Source organism: Conger conger, chromosome 12, assembly GCF_963514075.1.
Source record: "Conger conger chromosome 12, fConCon1.1, whole genome shotgun sequence".
Lineage (NCBI taxonomy): Eukaryota > Metazoa > Chordata > Actinopteri > Anguilliformes > Congridae > Conger > Conger conger.
The window spans coordinates 25,523,123-25,543,915 of NC_083771.1; the positions used below are offsets into that span (position 1 = coordinate 25,523,123).

General features: G+C 47.2%; 1 protein-coding gene across 2 annotated transcripts; it reads right to left on the reverse strand.

Annotated features, from left to right (window-relative positions):
• Window positions 1-1,179: 1,179 nt before the first annotated feature.
• On the reverse strand, window positions 1,180-20,791 carry LOC133141941 (rab-like protein 6). Of its 2 annotated transcripts, none has more exons than XM_061262778.1 (16): window positions 20,618-20,791; window positions 19,318-19,898; window positions 17,074-17,208; window positions 16,621-16,668; window positions 15,507-15,559; window positions 14,780-14,874; window positions 14,180-14,320; window positions 13,661-13,766; window positions 8,458-8,561; window positions 7,238-7,560; window positions 6,729-6,891; window positions 5,490-5,687; window positions 4,928-5,153; window positions 4,393-4,576; window positions 3,719-3,774; window positions 1,180-3,139 (listed from the first exon to the last, which is right to left on the reverse strand). In XM_061262778.1, exons 2-16 carry the CDS (start codon window positions 19,445-19,447, stop codon window positions 2,990-2,992), a joined length of 2,112 nt encoding a protein of 703 aa, XP_061118762.1. In that variant the 5' UTR covers window positions 19,448-19,898; window positions 20,618-20,791; the 3' UTR covers window positions 1,180-2,989. The 2 variants fall into 2 exon arrangements, with proteins under 2 accessions (XP_061118762.1, XP_061118761.1); XM_061262777.1 differs by having other exon boundaries at window positions 19,318-19,876; window positions 20,618-20,790.
• Window positions 20,792-20,793: the final 2 nt, after the last annotated feature.

Here is a 20,793-nt window from a genome sequence, read left to right on the forward strand (position 1 = left end):
TCTGCACACAAGTGGGCGGCAGAGATGAAGGATCTCAGACCAGGCTGCTGAGGGGAAGGAGGACGGGGCTGGGCAGTGGACCGTGGGGTCATCCTCCTCCTCAAAGCCTCCTCACGTACAGATCCAGGTCATGGATGTCAGAAGAAGGTAGCTGATCGGTCGCAGGACGTGCTGAATCGGCTGGACCTGGCTCATCGGAAACCAGTTTCCAGCGATTCTAATGTACAAGTGGAGATTTCACTTTCACATCCATTCTTTGAATGGCAAGCCTGTCCTAGCTCTGTCCTGTTCTTTTCTCACCACTCCATTTTCAGCCCACACTTTCTTTGTTGCGTTTATCGACTGGACGCACAACGGAGAAGCATGGAAAAGGTTACATCAGGAATAGCCCCTCTAAAGCCTGTATGCTTGTAGGCCTGCCTAATTTCTGTGCCCTTTTACTATGTATAACTTGTGTGCTTTACAACAGTCATATTAATTGAATTATTTCCTTGTAGATCATTCAGTGTTCTTGCATAACTGATTCCAGAAACCATACTCCCAGCATAATGTGCAGATTCATTATTGTAAATTTTCCGTGTACCCACTGTAGATAAGGTGGTCCTAGGCCCAGCATTCTGACTCTGTTCCCCTTCTACCTCTCAAGCGTTAGTATTACAACAAAAAAGGTTTGATTTGCATATGGAATGGGTTTCCATGGCGGCACGGATGGTAAAGTGGGTAGCACTGCCGCCTCACAGCAAGGAGGTCCTGGGTTTGAATATCCCCGTGTTTGCGTGGGTTTCCTCCGGGTACTCCGGTTTCCTCCCACAGTCCAAAGACATGCAGATTAGGCTGATTGGAGAGTCTAAATTGCCTGTAGGTGTGAATGGTGTGCGTGCCCTGCGATGGACTGGCGATCTGTCCAGGGTGTATTCCTGCCTTTCGCCCAATGTATGCTGGGATAGGCTCCAGCAACCCTGTTCAGGATAAGCGGGTTAGGATAATGAATGAATGAATTAATGAATGTGTTTCTGTCTTCCATCACCTCCAATAGCAGAGCCTTGAATACAATATTAGTGTATTATGCATCTGCAACAACTGAAAACAAAACCCTTTCCCTTTCCTCCCAATGACATAGTAATGAGAGATTAAAATGATTGCTTTCTTTTACATGGTCTAAATAATGTCATGACACCGTTATAACCTTAACGTAAAGGAGTCCTTTAATGGTCACTTCATTTTGTGTAACAGGACACGCAGCAAATTAAATTGAACATGACCAGCACAGGGACACAACACTGCACTAATGAGAGCAAATCCACCCGTATTTGAAAGGAGCCATTGCAGGGGTACAGTTCAGAAGATACGGTTCTTCACAACAAACGAACACTGATGCACCAATTATCAAGATTAACTCATCCCAACCTACCGAGAAAAGAACAAACTCATGGCAAGCCTTTTTGTACGACATTGGCAGGCTGGCCCATAGTGATGACATAGCTCTTAAAATAACCATACAATTGCACAATTCAATATCTGCATGCTAAACCTAGCAATTCCCTTACATGGGGGGAAAAAGGCTACAGGCTATTTGTGTTTGCCTAAAGCATAGGCAGAGGTATACTGACACTGATGCACTGGAAAAAAGACTTTAATCTAAAAAAATACTTTAATGTTTAATCTATAAAACCCCTTTCACTATATTGCTCATTAACATCATTTTCATATAAGTATAAAGCAGTCTATGTACCGTTAATAATCATAGATATAATGCATGCTGTTCATTATATGTAATTACAGATCCTCAAAAGTTCTTTGGATAAAACTTCAAAAACATAACACCCTACACCTGTAATGGGGCGTCTTTTGAAGATTGCACAATTTTTCCAGTTTTCCAGAAAACCACATTGCCCTTAAGAAATCAGGTAGCAGATCACTGTTCTACACACTTGGAAAGGCAGGGAATGTAGGCATAGGACTGACAGTAGTTTAAAAATCCAGTTTAAAATCAGCTGCGTTTATTAGAGATGAGATTTTTGAACACAGAATCACATCAGAGGTCTTATTTAATTTGTTATACAAAGCATCTTGGTCTAGTCTGAAAGACCAATGTTTTTAAAGGCAACGCGCAGTACCGTGTACCTACCAAAGCAGCGCAGTTGCAGCAGCGAAGGTGTAGATTAAGGGACACTGGTGCATAGTCCCCGAGGTACAGGAAAAGGAAACGCCACAGAACCAACGGGACCGCCTTACCTTCTGCCATCCGTTTCCCACTCTTCCAAAACGGGCGGGTTCAGAAATACAGGTTACGGCAACCAAATACAGACACGCACACACACAGTAGTGGCGTACCTTAAGTGAAACAGAAATGTGCAATTCAGCTTTCAGAAGTAGTGTATAACAGTCCCAAGTATATCATAAAACACACTGCTGTAAAATCGGACTCCATTTTTAGTCTGATATTTTGTAACAGCTACGTAGATCACTTTAGCCAACCTGTGAAGAGAAATGCAGAAACCGACCATTGAAACTGTTAATTTACACTCTTAAATCAAATACAGATAGTTTCATCCCTAATGGGAAAGTAAACATTTCCAACAATAACTCTTAGCTAATGAGTTAATCTTCCACGGTCCATAAAATATTGTATCCCTAATTCACACGGGCTATCTGAAGTCACACACATCCAGTTAAGATTGGAGGAAAACGTGGTCCCTCGGGGGGGGGGGGTAATGAGTAGTGGGTAGTAATGAGAAAGAAAACACACGCACACACCAGAAACGGCTCCATGCCTGCGAAACCACTCAGAAAAAAATTATAAATAAAACAAATTAAAATAGCAATAACCCACACAGGCACCACACAGTCGGGGGAGGAGAAAGGAAACCCAGAGCAAAGCTCATCTCGCCAATGATTGGCCAAGTCTGCGTCTGAAAGTGCCCTGCTCTCCGCCCACTGCTCGTGCTCCAGTTGGATTGCAGGAACTCTGCGGCTGCAGGCTCTCCCCTCAGGCCAGGAAGGCCTCCAGCTCGTCCACTTCCCTGGCTTTCTTGGTCCTCGATTTTCTCTTCTCTTTCTTTTTTTCCTTCTCGTCTCCAGACCCCGCATCGTCTCCATCCTTCTTTCTGTGCTTGTGTCGTTTTTTGCCATCTTCTTCCTGTGGGGACAAAAAACAAAAAACAAAAAACTAAACAGGCTTTACTGAACACACTGCTGTTTGGTTGGAGGAGTGAAATCCAGGAATTGAACAAATGAATTGCGCAATGTAATTAATTTTATTATTACTACTACTACTACTACTACTACTACTACTACTACTACTATTATTATTATTATTAATAATAAAGGTTTATTGTTAATAATATCAAAAACCTTTATTTGACTAGGAAGTCAAATTGAGATTAAAACCTCTTTTACAAGTGAGACCTAGCCAAAACAGGGCCAAGACAGTATAAAACAGCATTCAAAAACAGCAAAAATAACAACAATAGTACACAACAATAAAACAAAAAACATAAGATACATAAACTAAAACAGTGTAGTTTACCATTTTAGAATAGTTTTTGCATCAATGGTGGAAAACGGCTCATCAATGGTGGTGCGGCTCATGTTGTAACGTAATTACAATGTCATTTTATCAGATTATGAAGCTTTGGGTGGTTTTCTTTGATGTCATAAAAACACGGGAGCACTGCGACCAATCCGGCAGCATTTTATCCTTTCACCTTCTACTCACCGTTTTACTTTTCTTCTTTTTCTTCTTCTCTTTTGCAGAGTGTTTGCTTTCTTTATCTGCAATAAGTATGAACACATTTACATTCCAAAGACTAAAGTTCATGCTGAAATCCATGGAGACAATGGCGTTCAATGATAGATTATTTGGGAAACCATGCTAGTGAAAGACTTATTCAATTTAGGTAAGCCACATGCGTACAACCTCAAAATCCCTAAAACACAGAGCAGAGTGATGATGTAAATGATGGTGCTTGTGTCTGGCAGGGTGGGGAGTGGACAGGTGGGGCGTATGCAAGTGGTAAGTGTCAGTGGTCCAGTGGCAGGGCAGGGAGTGTGTCAGTGGTCCAGTGGCAGGGCAGGGAGTGTGTCAGCGGTCCAGTGGCAGGGGCAGGGAGTGTGTCAGTGGTCCAGTGGCAGGGCAGGGAGTGTGTCAGTGGTCCAGTGGCAGGGCAGGGAGTGTGTCAGTGGTCCAGTGGCAGGGCAGGGAGTGTGTCAGCGGTCCAGTGGCAGGGCAGGGAGTGTGTCAGCGGTCCAGTGGCAGGGCAGGGAGTGTGTCAGTGGCCCAGTGGCAGGGCAGGGAGTGTGTCAGTGGTCCAGTGGCAGGGCAGGGAGTGTGTCAGTGGTCCAGTGGCAGGGCAGGGAGTGTGCGAGTGGGCCCGTTGGGCGGAGACGTGCCTTCCTGCTCCCCGCTGCTGTCTCGGTCCTTGGCCGTGGAGTCCTGGAGGCCCAGCCCGAACAGGTCGAAGTGGTCCCGGCTGCTGGAGGACACAGCGGAGGGTCTCAGGGGAGCGGGAGCCCAGATGGGGGGGGGATCCTCGTCTGAAAGGTCAGGTAGGGCGTCTCGTACCGGGAAGGTCACCTTCAGGGAGGAGGGGGGCGGGTGAGTCATAATACAGCTCATCAATTACGCTGGACCATGCACAATCTAACAGACTGGAAGCCATACAGCACAGCACCATTCTAAAAGGCTGTGCTGTATGGGGGATTGTTATCAGCCAAGTGTGGCACTACTGCATGTAATGTAACGGATTACAGGCAAAAAGTGACACACGGGAGGAACACACAGGAACACACAACATGCAGGAACATGCAGGAACATGCAGGAACATACATACACGGGAACACACGGGATCACACGGGATCACACGGGATCACACGGGATCACACGGGATCACACGGGATCACACGGGATCACACATGCAGACTGCACCTTTGGGCCCTTGGGTTGGTTTGAGCCCTGGATCTCGGGGTCATCCATGACGAAGGACAGCATCTGCGCGGGGGGAGGGGCCTCGGAGTCGGAGTCCGACGATGTCTCCGGCCGCGGAGTGACAGCCCCTCCCTTCTTCTGTGCGTGGACAGACCCAGAGTCTCTCCCCCGGGGCGTGGCCGCCGGCCCCCTCCCCGCTGGCCTGGGCCCAGTCTGCACCCTCGCTCTAGATTTGGGGGGGGGGGGTTGGTGGTTGGTGGTTCTAATCCCGGTGTAGCCACAATAAGATCCAAACAGCTTTGAGCAAGGCCCTCAATCCTGCATTGGCTCCAGGTGGGGATTGTCTCCTGCTTAGTCTCATCAACTGTACGTCGCTCTGGATAAGAGCGTCTGCCAAAATGCCAATAATGTAATGTAATGTAATGTGTGTGCACCTAATCATCGGCTTCAGGCAATCCCCCATGACAATGTTTTCCCTTATGTATTTTTTAATCACCTCCCAGAGTGCCTGCAGACGTGATTGATTTCTACTGGCTGAACACGAAGGCGACTGGCTGATTACCGTTGGGAGTGAGGTGCGTTGTGCAGGTCAGGTGACCGAGGCGGGGCTGGCCGTGCGTCGTCCTCGTCGCTGGAGAGCGTGACCCCGGCGCTGGGGGCTGCTGCCGAGGGCAACGGCTTGGGCGGGGCCTCGTCATCGGGGTCCAAGTCATCCTGGAAACCCATTACCATGGGGTTCCCCCCTCTGCTCTCTCCGTCACTATGGGGGGGTGGGGGGGTTGGTCGAGGATTGAGAGGTGCTGGGGGTCCATTCAATTTCAATTCAGTCAATTCAAGAAATTATTTTCAAAGTACAACATTATTTTCACCTGAACTGACAGAATTGAAAAGTAACTTATTCAAAGACTTGGTTTCGTTAAAAGCAGTCATTTTTTTTCTTTCTATGAAAGACAAAAAAGCACCCCCTGGACAAACATCACAGCACAGTAAACCCACTAAACCCCTCACAACCACAAGCTCAATGGCTCCGCCCCCAACCCTGCGTACTCACAAACAGACACAACATCTGGCTCTGGTGCTTACCTGTCACTGTCCATACTGACACACACACAGCCACAACACCTGTCACTTTCCATACTGACACACACAGCCACAACACCTGTCACTGTCCATACTGACACACACAGCCACAACACCTGTCACTGTCCATTCTGACACACAAAGCCACAACACCTGTCAGTGTCCATACTGACACACACAGCCACAACACCTGTCACTGTCCATACTGACACACACAGCCACAACACCTGTCACTGTCCATACTGACACACACAGCCACAACACCTGTCACTGTCCATACTGACACACACAGCCACAACACCTGTCACCGTCCATACTGACACACACAGCCACAACACCTGTCACTGTCCATACTAACACAGACAGCCACAACACCTGTCACTGTCCATACTGACACAAACAGCCACAACACCTGTCACTTTCCATACTGACACACATAGCCACAACACCTGTCACTGTCCATACTGACACAGACAGCCACAACACCTGTCACTGTCCATACTGACACAGACAGCCACAACACCTGTCACTGTCCATACTGACACTCACAGCCACAACACCTATCAGTGTCCATACTGACACACACAGCCACAACACCTATCAGTGTCCATACTGACACACACAGCCACAACACCTGTCACTTTCCATACTGACACACATAGCCACAACACCTGTCACTGTCCATACTGACACAGCCACAACACCTGGCTCTGCCAGTTACCTGTCAGTGTCCACGGCAGCCGCTGCCTGGGCCCGACCCTTTGCCTTCGCCACGCTCCCGGGCCCGTGGTTCAGGAAGTTCTGGTCGAGGGCAAGGTCCGGCACAAAGTCATCCACAGTCTGCACTCTCTGGGGGCCCTGTGGGGCCAGGGACCCAGACGCCTCTGTGGGATCACATCATGCCAGGGACAATCACACAGGGCCAATATAATTATGGTGTCACCTCACTTGCAGGGAAAAAAAAAGAAAAAAGAAAAAGCTCAACCAACTACAGAGTACACTGGTTACAACCGAAAAGAATAATGACAAGCATGATTGGTGGATACTCTCAGGAGATACTGGTGGATACTCTCCTGTTAGATCCCACATACAGACATCTATGTGGGATCTAAATGTAAATGTAAATGACACCAATCACCTGGCAGCTTGACAATGGCAGAAATGACATATGTCAGAGGTAATAATAAAAAGAATACTACCAGCACAAGTTGCATCAGGGCGTGGCTTTACCTGTTGGGGTCTCGGGGGTGGAGGTTGCCCCGAAGAAGCGAGACATGAGGCCGCGTTTTTGGGGCTGGGCGGCGGAGGCTGAAGCCTGGGCGGTAGGTGGCGTGGGGGCGGGAGGGGGGCAGTGCTCGGGGTGTTGGGGCGGGGCCTGCACCACAGGGGGCCCTGCTGGGGCGGCGGGGAACAGGGGCGGCTGTGGGGCGCTGGGGCTGGAGGCCCCGCCGGGCGGAACGATGGGGGACTGGGATCCTGAGGAGGGGCTCTGTCCATTAGGGGGGCCTGGGAAGGAGTAGCTTTTCCTACGGGCCTCCGCCTTCTCCAGGAAACTGAGAGAGAGAGAGAGAAAGAGAGAGAGAGAGACAGAGATAGAGATAGAGAGACAGAGACAGAGGGGGGTGGGGGGGCGGAGATACAGAGATAGAGAGAGAGAGAGAGAGAGAGACAGGCAGACCGAGAGAGATTGAGAGAGAATGGAGCACCCCAGGGTTAGCAATCACTCTATGAATAAACCAGAGATGAGACAGCGGAGATGTCACCTTACCCAAGGTAAAACAGCCGATCCACCAATCACTGCTAACTACTAAACAGAGCACACATTACACTGACAGTAATCCTTTATACGTGCCATACATAACCCTGTATTTACCTAGCTCCTACCCCACCTCCTTTTCAATGCATGTGCATGTTTACATACACACTGTGATTTTCTGCGCGGCTTTGTGTCATACTTCTGTACACTTTAGACGTGTACATGTCATAGTTCTTTGTGTATGTGACTGTGTGAGTGTTTAAATGTGCGTGTATGTCTGTGCGTATGCCTCATGTTGTAGTTCTGCGTGGATGTGTATTTACATGCAATAGCTCTGTGTGCATTAGTACGTCAGTTCTGTGTGTGTATGTGTGCGTTTACACGTCATACTTCTGTGTGTGGATGTGTAGTTCCATGTGTATGTGCGTATTAAAGCTAATGGTCTTGTGTTTGTATCCATGACATGTTACATTGCAAGTTATTTAGCTGACGCTGAAGCGACTAAGACTAGGCAAGGGACAAACCTCCTGGAGCAATGTGGGGTCAAGGGCCCAACAGCTGTGTGGATCTTATCGTGGCTACTCCGGGGATTCAACCGCAGAAACTGCAAAAGGTTGTACCTTAACCACTATGCTACAGGCTGTGTGTCCACATACATATGTGTGAATGTGCGTTTCAGTGCGTGTGTACACACATGTCGTAGTTCTGGTCCTCGGTCTCGTGTTGGACAGTCAGCTCCTCCAGTGTAGCGTTAATGTCCAGCTGATTGGTCTCGATCTGCTGCAGGAGCGTCTCCCTCTGTTGAGAGAAAGAGCGACTGGGTTAGGGTTAGAGTTAAGAGAAACAGGTAACACTGCCCTGTATCTCGACTATATGACCACACTCAACCATGCCTAACCACGCTAACCTGCTCACCCATACCTGACCACACTCCATGATACAGGACAACAAACACTCCTACTCCTGATCAATGATCACACATCTGTAGTATATTGACCATACCTGCCCACACTTGACACACATGCCCACACTCGGCTAAACAATATGTTCAATCATACTGCACTGTACCTTGATCGCACCTGAACATATCTGAACACAGCTGATCAATAGCCAGCCTCCACAACGCAGGACATGACCATGCTCGGTCTTGTAAACCAAAACCAAAATAAAGGATTTGAAACTTATCTGCACGCTCTTATCCGGCAGATACTGACCTCCTGACATTGACACTTTTCTCTGCGTTCGCTTAAGAGCGCGCAGCTCCATAATCAGAGCAGAACTCCTTTCCACCCTGCTCTTTCTATGTCATCAAAACTGTCTTTTAGGAACGAATACCAAATGGATCTGGCGAATATGAATATTACTGCTGTAAAGATGACGCAGCGAGGTAGTCGGTGGTGGCGGTAATGGGTAATGTGATACGGTTTGTTTTGTGAGGCGGTGGAATCGGAGGCTGGGTTCCTCAGGAGCTCAGGTTGCACGGGGAGGGAGGGCTGAGGAGACACCGCTCTGCCCTCAGTAAGAGCGCTCGCGGGACGAGGACTTGACCGACGGCCTTCATCCCATCAGGCGCGGCACCTGCAGGCCGTAAGCCTCTGCGGTCCGAGCTTGAGGCTTCACTTGAGGCTGTGATTGGTCCAGACAGCTCCCCCTACCCCCTAGTAAGGCAGATGCGATTGGTCCAGACAGCTCCCCCTACCCCCTAGTAAGGCAGATGCGATTGGTCCAGACAGCTCACCCACCGCCCAGTGTGGAGGCTGCGATTGGTCCGGAGACCTTCCCCACCCTCTAGTAAGGCAGATGCGATTGGGCCAGAGACCTCCCCCACCCTCTAGTAAGGCAGATGCGATTGGGCCAGAGACCTCCCCCACCCTCTAGTAAGGCAGATGCGATTGGTCCAGAGAGCTCCCCCACCCTCTAGTAAGGCAGATGCGATTGGTCCAGAGACCTCCCCCACCCTCTAGTAAGGCAGATGCGATTGGTCCAGAGACCTCCCCCACCCTCTAGTAAGGCAGATGCGATTGGTCCAGAGAGCTCCCCCACCCTCTAGTAAGGCAGATGCGATTGGTCCAGAGAGCTCCCCCCCCCTTTTGTCTGAGTTAGTGGTAGGAAACATATCCTCGGGGGAGGCAGGGAAACAGAAGGCGCGCGACAGAGATGAAAGATTGATGACCGGCTGCTTTTCATCCACACTGCCACTCTCTGACGCGCCCTCGGGGTCAGTCACCACACCCTCACACACACACCCTCGCATATGATTACATACCTTACACTCACACACACACACACACACACCCTCGCACATGATTACATACCTTACACTCACACACTCACTCACACACACCCTCGCATATGATTACATACCTTACACTCACACACACACACACACACACACCCTCACACACACACACCCTCGCATATGATTACATACCTTACACTCACACACTCACTCACACACACCCTCGCATATGATTACATACCTTACACTCACACACACACACACACACACACTCGCACATGATTACATACCTTACACTCACACACTCACTCACACACACACACACACACACCCTCGCACATGATTACATACCTTACACTCACACACTCACTCACACACACCCTCGCATATGATTACATACCTTACACACACACACTCACTCACACACACACACACACACACCCTCGCATATGATTACATACCTTACACTCACACACACACTCACACACACCCTCGCATATGATTACATACCTTACACACACACACTCACTCACACACACACACACACACACACCCTCGCATATGATTACATACCTTACACTCACACACACACTCACACACACCCTCGCATATGATTACATACCTTACACTCACACACTCACTCACACACACCCTCGCACATGATTACATACCTTACACTCACATACACTCTCTCACACACACACACACACACACACACCCTTGCATATGATTACATACCTTACACTCACACACTCACTCACACACACCCTCGCATATGATTACATACCTTACACTCACACACTCACTCACACACACCCTCGCATATGATTACATACCTTACACTCACACACACACTCACACACACCCTCGCATATGATTACATACCTTACACACACACACTCACTCACACACACACACACACACACACACACACCCTCGCATATGATTACATACCTTACACTCACACACTCACTCACACACACCCTCGCACATGATTACATACCTTACACTCACACACACACACACACACACACACACACACACACACACACACACACACACACCCTCGCATATGATTACATACCTTACACTCACACACTCACTCACACACACCCTCACACATGATTACATACCTTACACTCACACACACACACACACACACACACACACACCCTCGCATATGATTACATACCTTACACTCACACACTCACTCACACACACCCTCGCACATGATTACATACCTTACACTCACACACACACACACACACACACACACACACCCTCGCATATGATTACATACCTTACACTCACACACACACACACACACACACCCTCGCATATGATTACATACCTTACACTCACACATTCACTCACACACACCCTCGCACATGATTACATACCTTACACTCACACACACACACACACACACACCCTCGCATATGATTACATACCTTACACTCACACACTCACTCACACACACCCTCGCATATCAAGTCAAGTCAAGTCAAGTCAAGTCAACTTTATTTGTATAGCACATTTACATGCAGCAACAGCTGAAACCAAAGTGCTTTACAGATTTAGGAAAATAAAAAATAAGGAGCATAAATGCAGATAAAAGTGCACCAGTACCAAATAGAATACAATATAAAACAATATATGATAATAATTAAAAAAGGAGAGAAAATAAAAGGGCTAAAAGCAATTAAAAACAATAAACAGTAAAACAACAGAAGCCAGGGACCGAACGAGGACAAGGTAGTGAAGAAGGATGGCTACGTGGGGGGGAAGGCCAGGGAGAACAGGTGGGTTTTCAAAAGGGATTTAAAAACCTCTAGGGTCTGAGCGGCCCGTACGTGGAGGGGGAGGCTATTCCACAACTTGGGTGCAGCAGCCGCGAAAGCTCTGTCTCCCCTAGTTTTCAGCCTAGTTCTGGGCACCACCAACAGTAGCTGGTCTGCTAATCTAAGGGATCTGGAGGGGGTGTGGCGGTGCAGGATCTCGGAGAGATAGAGAGGGGCCGTTCCATGCAGCACTTTAAAAGTGGTCAAGGCTAATTTAAAATCAATGCGGAAACGCACGGGCAGCCAGTGTAATGCAGACAGAACTGGGCTGATGTGGTCATGTTTCTTTGTCATCGTAAGGAGGCGCGCAGCTGCATTTTGCACCAGTTGTAAGCGGCGGAGCTGGGACTGGTCAATCCCTGCATAAAGTGCATTACAGTAATCAAGGCGGGTGGTGACGAAAGCGTGCATCACCCTCTCCAATAAAAACTGTTTTTTACGACAGTGCTAACCTGCTTTTCTAATTTAAAAGCACTGTCAAAAATGACTCCAAGGTTTCTGACCGAGGTCGAGAGATTAGAACTCAGGGGGCCAAGAGCATCGACGAGGGGGGCCGGGAGGACACTGTTAAAAACAATAACCTCTGTTTTGTCCTCATTTAAGGTCAGGAAATGATTCAGCATATGATTACATACCTTACACTCACACACTCACACACACCCTCGCATATGATTACATACCTTACACTCACACACACACACACACCCTCGCATATGATTACATACCTTACACTCACACACACACACACACACACACACCCTCGCATATGATTACATACCTTACACTCACACACACCCTCGCATATGATTACATACCTTACACTCACACACTCACACACACCCTCGCATATGATTACATACTTTACACTCACACTTACACGCTCATACGCTCACACACCCTTAACCAGTGTCCCATGGCCCCATTTTCCCATATTTCCAGATGCAGACTGTCCTGTAGCCTTGTCAAAGGCATTTTTTTAAATAGACATTTTGGCATTTCACATTTTTAAAGAAACATGTACTTTTAATTTCAAGTACAACAAAAAAGTCATTTTCAAGAACTTTCTAGCCTTGCTTAATGAATGTAATTTTTTCCCTAAATCAACTTCAGGTTTTTCAGTGATTGTGAGAGCTCAGATCAGTAGCCTACCCTTCACCCAGAAACCAGAGGAGAGTGCACAGACGAGCCCTCGTCTAACAGTGTCCTAAAAACGGCCCTGCTGAATTATGTAAAGGCAGGATATATGCGAACAGAGTTAATGTTTAATGAGGGTGCAGAGCTGGGGGGGGGGAGCGGTGGGTTTAGACAGGGTATACGGAGTAAGGTGTGCTGCTGCTCTTCCTTTACTGCTCTTTTATGGATTTCTAGCTTATCCATTTGATCTGTACATCTGCCTTTCACTTTTAAATAAAACTTGTTGGCTTTTAAATACCTGTAATATGCTTGCATCTACAGCAGGGGTGTCAAACTCCAGTCCTGGAGGGCCGCAGTGTCTGCTGGTATTCGTGGTTTCCTTTCAATCAGCATCCAATTAAGGCCTTGAGAACAAGGTGTGTGGACTCTTTAGCCAATGAAAGACTTTGAAATGTATCTCTTATGCTGAAACACACCAAAAACCAGCAGACACTGCGGCCCTCCAGGACTGGAGTTCGACACCCCTGATCTACAGGAAAAGCACTCATGAAAAGTCATTATTATTCATATTATTACTTCATGTAAAGTTATTATTATTATTGTTATTATGAAGACTGCATCAGCTCGTGGTTTTATGCCTGTACTCTGTGGTGTGGCCCAGGTGAGCAGACCCACTCTCTCACCTGTAGCTGCAGGAAGGGGATGTTAAAGAACCTGTGCAGGTACTTAAGTCCAAAGCCGTTCTTCATGGAAGACTCTGCGTAGTGAATGTAGGATGACCCCATAGGTCTACAAACAGAAACAGAGAAACATCACCAACCAGACCTGGGGGGGGGAGTTCATAGTGGGGAGGGCGGCCTGTAGCGTAGTGGTTAAGGTAAACGACTGGGACACGCAAGGTCAGTAACCCTGCAGTGCTCTTAGTCTAATCAACGGTGCATCGCTCTGGATAAGAGCATCTGCATGACATTACCTTACATTACATTACATGGATGGCTGGATAATGGATAAGACGGAAATCAAGACACGGTCTGAAGAGGTGGACCTTCAGTTAACACGTGAAGACGGACAGCCAGGGATGTGAAGACCGGCCCAATGCAGCAACGTGATCCAGACACGCACAGAGAAGCGGAGACAGGTTTTTGGAGGGCGGAAACGAATGTGGGAGGCGGTGGAGCGGGCCGTTGCACGGCGCCCCCTACCTGTTGAGGCCGGAGATGAAGTCGCGGATGTCATCCGGCAGGATGACGCGGTGCTCGCCCTGGTCCCTCTGGTTACCCAGAACGCACACGGGCATGTGGGCGGGCACCTTGGCCAGCTCCCGCAGGATGTAGTCAAATGTCCTGCGGAGAGAGGGGTGTCAGTGCACCTGGGAGTCAGTCCGGTCCATTTACATGTCGTGAAATGGAACTGAAAATGTCAAATAAATGCCTGCTCAAATTGAACAATTAAGCCTGGCAGTATACAGAACCTCATAAGAAATGGATTCATCCCTAAAGGTAAACTTCTCTCTCAGATTAACAATTCAGACATCAAATCCATTGACAAATCTTGGGCAAATCCCTGGTGGGCAAATCTTATGGTTACATTTCGCATTTAGCGGATGCTAAAGAATTTTATTTTTATTTTATCAAAAATGCTTGTGGGGGTAGGAATTACATAAGGGAAAGCATAGAGGTGGCAGCAGTCTACTGTAATGGGTGGACACCTGAGCACTCAACAGTACACCATGAGCAAAGGCACTTTGCTGAAATGGCAATTTGCAAAATTCAAATGGATAACTCCGGACAGGAGATCCTCACCACTGTTTAGTGATGTCGAAGACCATGATCACCCCATTGCAGTTCTTGTAGACGTCCAGAAACTCGGCATCCAGGGCCATTTCAGGCTCTTCGGTCTGTGTGGCACGACAAAATCGCACGATTACGCCACAGTCGTTAAAGTGCGGGTCCTAGGAACAGCACTTAACTCTAACACCAATGATGGCTTTCACATTAGGAAAGGCTAGTTTTGGAGAGTTTTTCCAACGACCAGAGCACTTCTTTTTTTTCCAGTTTGTATTGGGCTTTCAGCCAAACCAGAGAGCGCAAGTTAAACAAAAAACAAAGTGCTACAGTTTGTCAGTACAACGTGATCTCAGGGGGTTTCAATCACATGAACAGTGATCTGCTGTGTCGCTGGCCAGGAAGGAGTCTGAACTCATCTGCTCTGAACTCATCTGCTCTGGTTCCAGGAAGAAAGAAGATGGACGCGCAAATCACGTGCGAGCCGACGACATCGTTAACAATGCGCTACAAAAGCCAGTTAGCAGATACGTCGCCGATGGCATTTAAATACATTGTGTGAAAGCGCCAGTTTACAAATTTGTAGCGGGAAACCAAACTAGAAAAAATAAATGTTTTTAAATGGTGACTGAGAAAGCAAGCAAGCAGCTATGAGGACCGATGCCCTCCTCCATTGCAGCATTTACTGAGCAGCCCGGGCAAATTTCGGCGTCAGGCTACAGAGCAGGACAAGGTCAAAGGTCACCTCCTGAGGCTCGTTCTCCAGTTTCAGGCTCCCGCCCCGTTTCTTCCCTCTGCCTGCCGTGCAGCGTTTCAGCCAGAAGAGCGGAAAGGGAAGAAAAAGAAGGAGTTAGGAAACAAGTGGTTAAAAAAAGACCAATGAAGAGAAGAGAAAAGAAAAGAAACGTACATCTACTTGTTCTTGCTGTACTAGTAAATTATCAGGTTAGGCAGATTAAAATACAGATTTAAATAAAAAAACACTTAAAAACCATAGCAATAGCATGCTGCTCACTGGCCCTTCAGTGTTCCTGGGTCTCTGTGTGTGCATGCACGAGTCAGTGATTGAGTGTGTGTGTGTGTGTGTGTGTGCGTGTGTGCGTGTACAGGTCAGTGATTGAGATTGCGTGTGTGTGCGTCTCCGTGTTTGTGTGTGCCTCTCCGTGTGTGAGTGCGTCTAGTCAATGTAAACGTTAGGCCAGGAGAGAGTTAATAATTGCAGTCTGGATTCACATCTCTCTGCACTCCATTTGACCCAAGTCACGGGCTTCACTGAGGGGGAAGGGGTGGTTATCCTGTGGAGTTGGGGTAATCCTGCGCAGTCGCACGGTCGTAGCACAAGCACACGTTCTCTACACCTCGAGTAGGGAGCTCGCCCGTCTCACTGCAGACCCCTCCAGACGGGCACGCTCTCCGCACCTCGATCGCTCGACCTCCCAGACGTGATCCTAGCCCCCCTCAGCAAAGGAGTGCGAAACCCCCTCCCTGCTCCTCTCACATGGACACGTAAAACTGCACCAGCGTTCTCCAGCAGGTGTGTGTGCACGCAGACTGTAAGGACACAGCAAGCGGGAGAGCACACTGTGCACACACAGAGAGTCTCACCTAAACCTTCAGGAAGAGGGTGCTTTATGCCTGAGGGAATCGCAGGACAAAAATACAAACAAAAACACAGACACGTTTAATACGGGACGTTCATTTACCGAGGTTACTGATGAAGGTCTGAGAAGGACTGACGGAAGTGTGGGGAAAGAGGGAAAGAGAGAGAGAAATAGAGAGGAGGGGGGGTGAGAGAAAGAGAGGGAAACTCACAAAGCTCATTCACAAATGCAATCACTCTTTGCCTCCCGCACTCTCACCTTTATCGACAACATCCCAGACCTCCACCTTCACCACATCATCAGTCGCTGTGGAGAGACAGAGCGGGGAGCACCCAGGAGTTATGAATGCAATAATTGTAGATAATAGAATACATGCAATTATTACTGCTATTTTATTCATTTGTTAGATATAGACATAGAAATACACACCAAGCCCATAGCACTACTATATGCTCATCTAAGATTGCCTGTCCTAGATGCCCTGAGCAGAAACCACTGCTTGTACAGTAACCTGCTTACAGCAAGAACTGTGCTGACACAAAATGCTACGAATTATGATACATTTTCTACCACAGGTTCATAATCCAAACGGTCCAAACACCCCCAGTCCCCAACAACTGACCCAGGATCAACCTTCTCTGATCCCATCCGTAAACGTGACGTGAGGAGAACGGGGAGGCTGATCTGAGGTCAGCGCTGGGCTGATCTTACTTTTGTAGTTCCAGTGGATGCTGGTGACCTGGATCTCCTGTGTGGGGACGTACTCCTCCAGGAACCTCTTCCCCTGGAGGCGGTGCCAGAGTGCGCTCTTTCCCGTGTTCCTGTCCCCACGGATCACTATCTTCACTGGAGGGGGTGGGAGGGGGGACGGGGAGAAAGAATTAGTGAAGCTCCCCAGGGGAGGAAAAGAGCTTCCAGAAGTATGAAACCCAACAGCAGCTCAATGAAGCAAAGTTCTCCTACAAACTCACACTCCCTTACATCAGTACATGCATGTACTTACAAACACAAACGCATACATTCACACACACACACACACACACACACACACACACACACACACAAATGCAGACTCACATAGGCCTACATACTGTACACTTAACACATACACACGCACAAATGGAAATTTGCATGCCTTTTGGCATAATAAATGTAATAACATAAACCAGAAATAAGAATAATTAGCATCAGTGTTTTACAAGTAATAATCATGACACCTTCCTATATGTTAGTTCATATATCGGTCAGATTTCATAATCAGCTTGAACATTTATTTTTATTCAGGATTTTTCTTCATAAAATTGTAACATTCATGCAAGTGAACAGGTTTTAATTTGGCTTGTATACTTTATATCTAATGGTCACAGAATGTCATTACCGCACGTAGTCAAGAAAATAACTGTTTCGAACACATTTTTACAGATGGAAATGGCTGAGGGAAACAACAACAGGAGAAAGGGCACAGAGAACTTTCATGAGCAGTACACTTTGTCCTTAAGCAGTGTTTCCATAACGTGTGCCAGTACCGTACACTATTTGCTTAGGACTCGCTCACACTGCCGTTACTACAGCTGTGTGCCGTGTCAGAAGGTAACACCGGAGCGTGGCTGACGCAGAACCAGGCTCACAGAGCCAAAGCACACGCTTCCTTCTCCTGCGCCCCGGGAATGCTGCATTCCACCCTGCAGCCAGAGGCCCTGGCATAGCCTGAGTCAGCCACATGACAGATAGACAGACCCTTACATTTATATCACGCTTTTCTAGACACTCAAAGCGCTTACAGGGACGAGGGGGAAATTTGCCTCAGCCACCACCAATGTGTAACACCCGCCTGGGTGATGCACGGCTGCCATTTTGTGCCAGAGCGCTCCCCACACACCGGCTGAGGTGGAGAGGTGACCTTCAGCTCGGCCCCTACTGTCAAAACCACGAGGCCACCACACCTGTGTGTAAACGTCCAATTGCTTTCAATTTCAGGAGAGCAATGGGTAAAAAAAAAAAAAACAGGGCAGTGTCGACAAGGAAGATAACGGACATGCCAACTAGGTTACCAGTTGTTGGCAACTACCAGTGATATCAGACACAGAAGTTCACTTTTGCCTAAACCTTAGAAAAGGCAAGACAACTAGGCTAGTTATTTAATCCTACATACAGAACCAGAGAAAACCATATTGCAACAAGGCAGTAAAGACAATACACTGATTTATTTGACACTTACATAAATGTTCAACATTCCCACAAAGGCAGACACCACACTTTTTCTAGCTGTACGTTCCATTTATTTCTCTCCTCTACAGACATCTCAAGAGACTGTTAAATGCTAGGCTTTAGCAGCTGCCTACCAACCAATGCAAAGCTTTAAGCACTTAGCAAGTACAATATGCACAGAATGACAGGACACATCAACCAACCTAGCTGCTGCAGTATGCTGCTTAATGGTGATGGTACTCCATAAACCACAAAATGAGTGCAGCTATTGTATATCAGTTACTGAGTGACCAATAAAGGCCTTTTCTGTATCAATCACACATTGTTTACACCTGCAACTGAAGCGTAAAAGATAAACTCCCTATTCATTATGCTGCAGCAGCAACAACAATCTTTATACAGTTTAATTCAGGGGTACGCTGTGTGCAAGCCAATGCAAAAGCTAGTATTATTGGTTGCCGCCAATTAGCCATCTTCATTTCCTCAACAGTTGTGGACACCAGCACTGGTCCCTCAAGTCAAACTACAGGAAAAACACTTTCACTCTGCAGCTGTGACTGAAGACTTTATCAGATATGTCAGAGCAAATACATGACCAGGCTTATTAAATCAATACCAGAAGTAACGTGACTTGACATGAAATTCCAAAAACATCGACCGTCCTGTCGAATTGAAATCTATTTCTGGCGTCACATTTAGAATGCAACTCCCCCCCCCCCCAAACCAGAGAGCCCTGGCCCCACTTACTGTTGTATTGGACACCCTTGGCGAATCGTCTCTGCAAGCTTTGGTTCATGGACTGGAGGCCCGCAGGGATGTTCTTATCCCGCAACAGGCCGGGTTCTGAACCAACCAGTTTCTTTAGCGCAGAAAACATCTTGAAGGAAAATATATTAAAGTATCACCCGTTGGGAAAAAATGGTTCAGCTGCAGCTCTGCATGTATCCAAGAAAGAAAAAAATCCACAGAAGAGAAAAGGAACCTATTATTGAATGTGTCAAAGCGAACCGAACATATTGGGCATCACATAGTGATTCGGGCTAGTAATAAAAAAATTTTTGAGCAATCGTGTCCCCTATTGAAACAGAAGCCTCTGGTGGTTCAAGCTCAGTCTTGCGGGACAATAACCAGTCCTCGATGGCCTGAACAGTCCATGGTTGTTTCCTTCATATTGTAGTTTGTTTCCATTCCGTCGGCAGATGCACTCATGTCATGGTCACGTCTCTTTTCACGGTTGTCGACGTTTCTTTCAACATCAGCAGTGTTCTGATCTTGTGATATAGCCAGTCAGCCATCCAAATCTCATCTACAAACACAGGTGTTAGCAGCTAAGGTTAATTAAGCATGCATTTCATCACAGCAACTATGCTGAAATGCTCTACCATGAACGTTACTTTAAGTTAAATATTTCTTAGCTCAGACAAGTTGATGTTAACTAAATTAACTAACGTTAGCTAGCAAACCAGCTGCATAACTAGACTAACTTGTCAACATAACTTGAACAATAAAAACATTTGAATGTATTGACAGAGACAGCCAATACATTCATTGGCTAATAGTCTAACTTGAGTTACTAGCGAAGAAGGTGCTAGCTAACTTATCCTTTCAATAATGGAAACTAGCTCGCTATGATATGCGACAAACTGATGATAGATGACAAACATTGCTGGCTAGCCTGCATTGCCTACTGCGCAATGCTAGCCAGAAAGCAGTAAACTGTAACTTTACGCCACAGCATCAACTAACGCTAAACATTGACAGCCACCCGTTGATATGTTGATATTTGCAAACGAGAAACAGCATCAAAAGTAACTTAGTTAGCTATTTAGTTATGTTAAATAACAATTGCCACACTACACTAACTTGGCACACAGTTAACTTGTATGACCTAAGTTATGCTAGAAGGGTCCCTCAGGTAGGCTAGACGTAACGTATTTTATCATCGGCATTAGCTATTCGAGTAGTTAGCTACACGCCTGCCAAGCTGTCTAGGTCGAAAAGTATTCAAGCTTTAAAATAATACGCGTTTGAGCAATAGCATTCTTACCAGCATCAGTTTCCACATATTTGGTTCATTCGGTTACTCAAATAACTGTTAGCGCAGACTTCACCCGAGTCCCGACCCATCTCCTCAACGCTACAGGTAGGGAATGTCAATATCCTTCAGCAGTGACCATTTTCCCAGCTTTCTTCCACTCCAAGCAGACGAGTGTAACGTTATTG

Coding starts and splice junctions, on each gene's coding strand:
- LOC133141941 (XM_061262778.1), bottom strand. CDS start 19,447: ATGTTTTCTGCGCTAAAGAAACTGGTTGGTTCAGAACCCGGCCTGTTG. Junction 17,209..19,317: donor CAAGGGTGTCCAATACAACA/GTAAGTGGGGCC, acceptor CACCCCCTCCAG/TGAAGATAGTGATCCGTGGG. Junction 8,562..13,660: donor TCCCCTTCCTGCAGCTACAG/GTGAGAGAGTGG, acceptor TTCTCTCAACAG/AGGGAGACGCTCCTGCAGCA.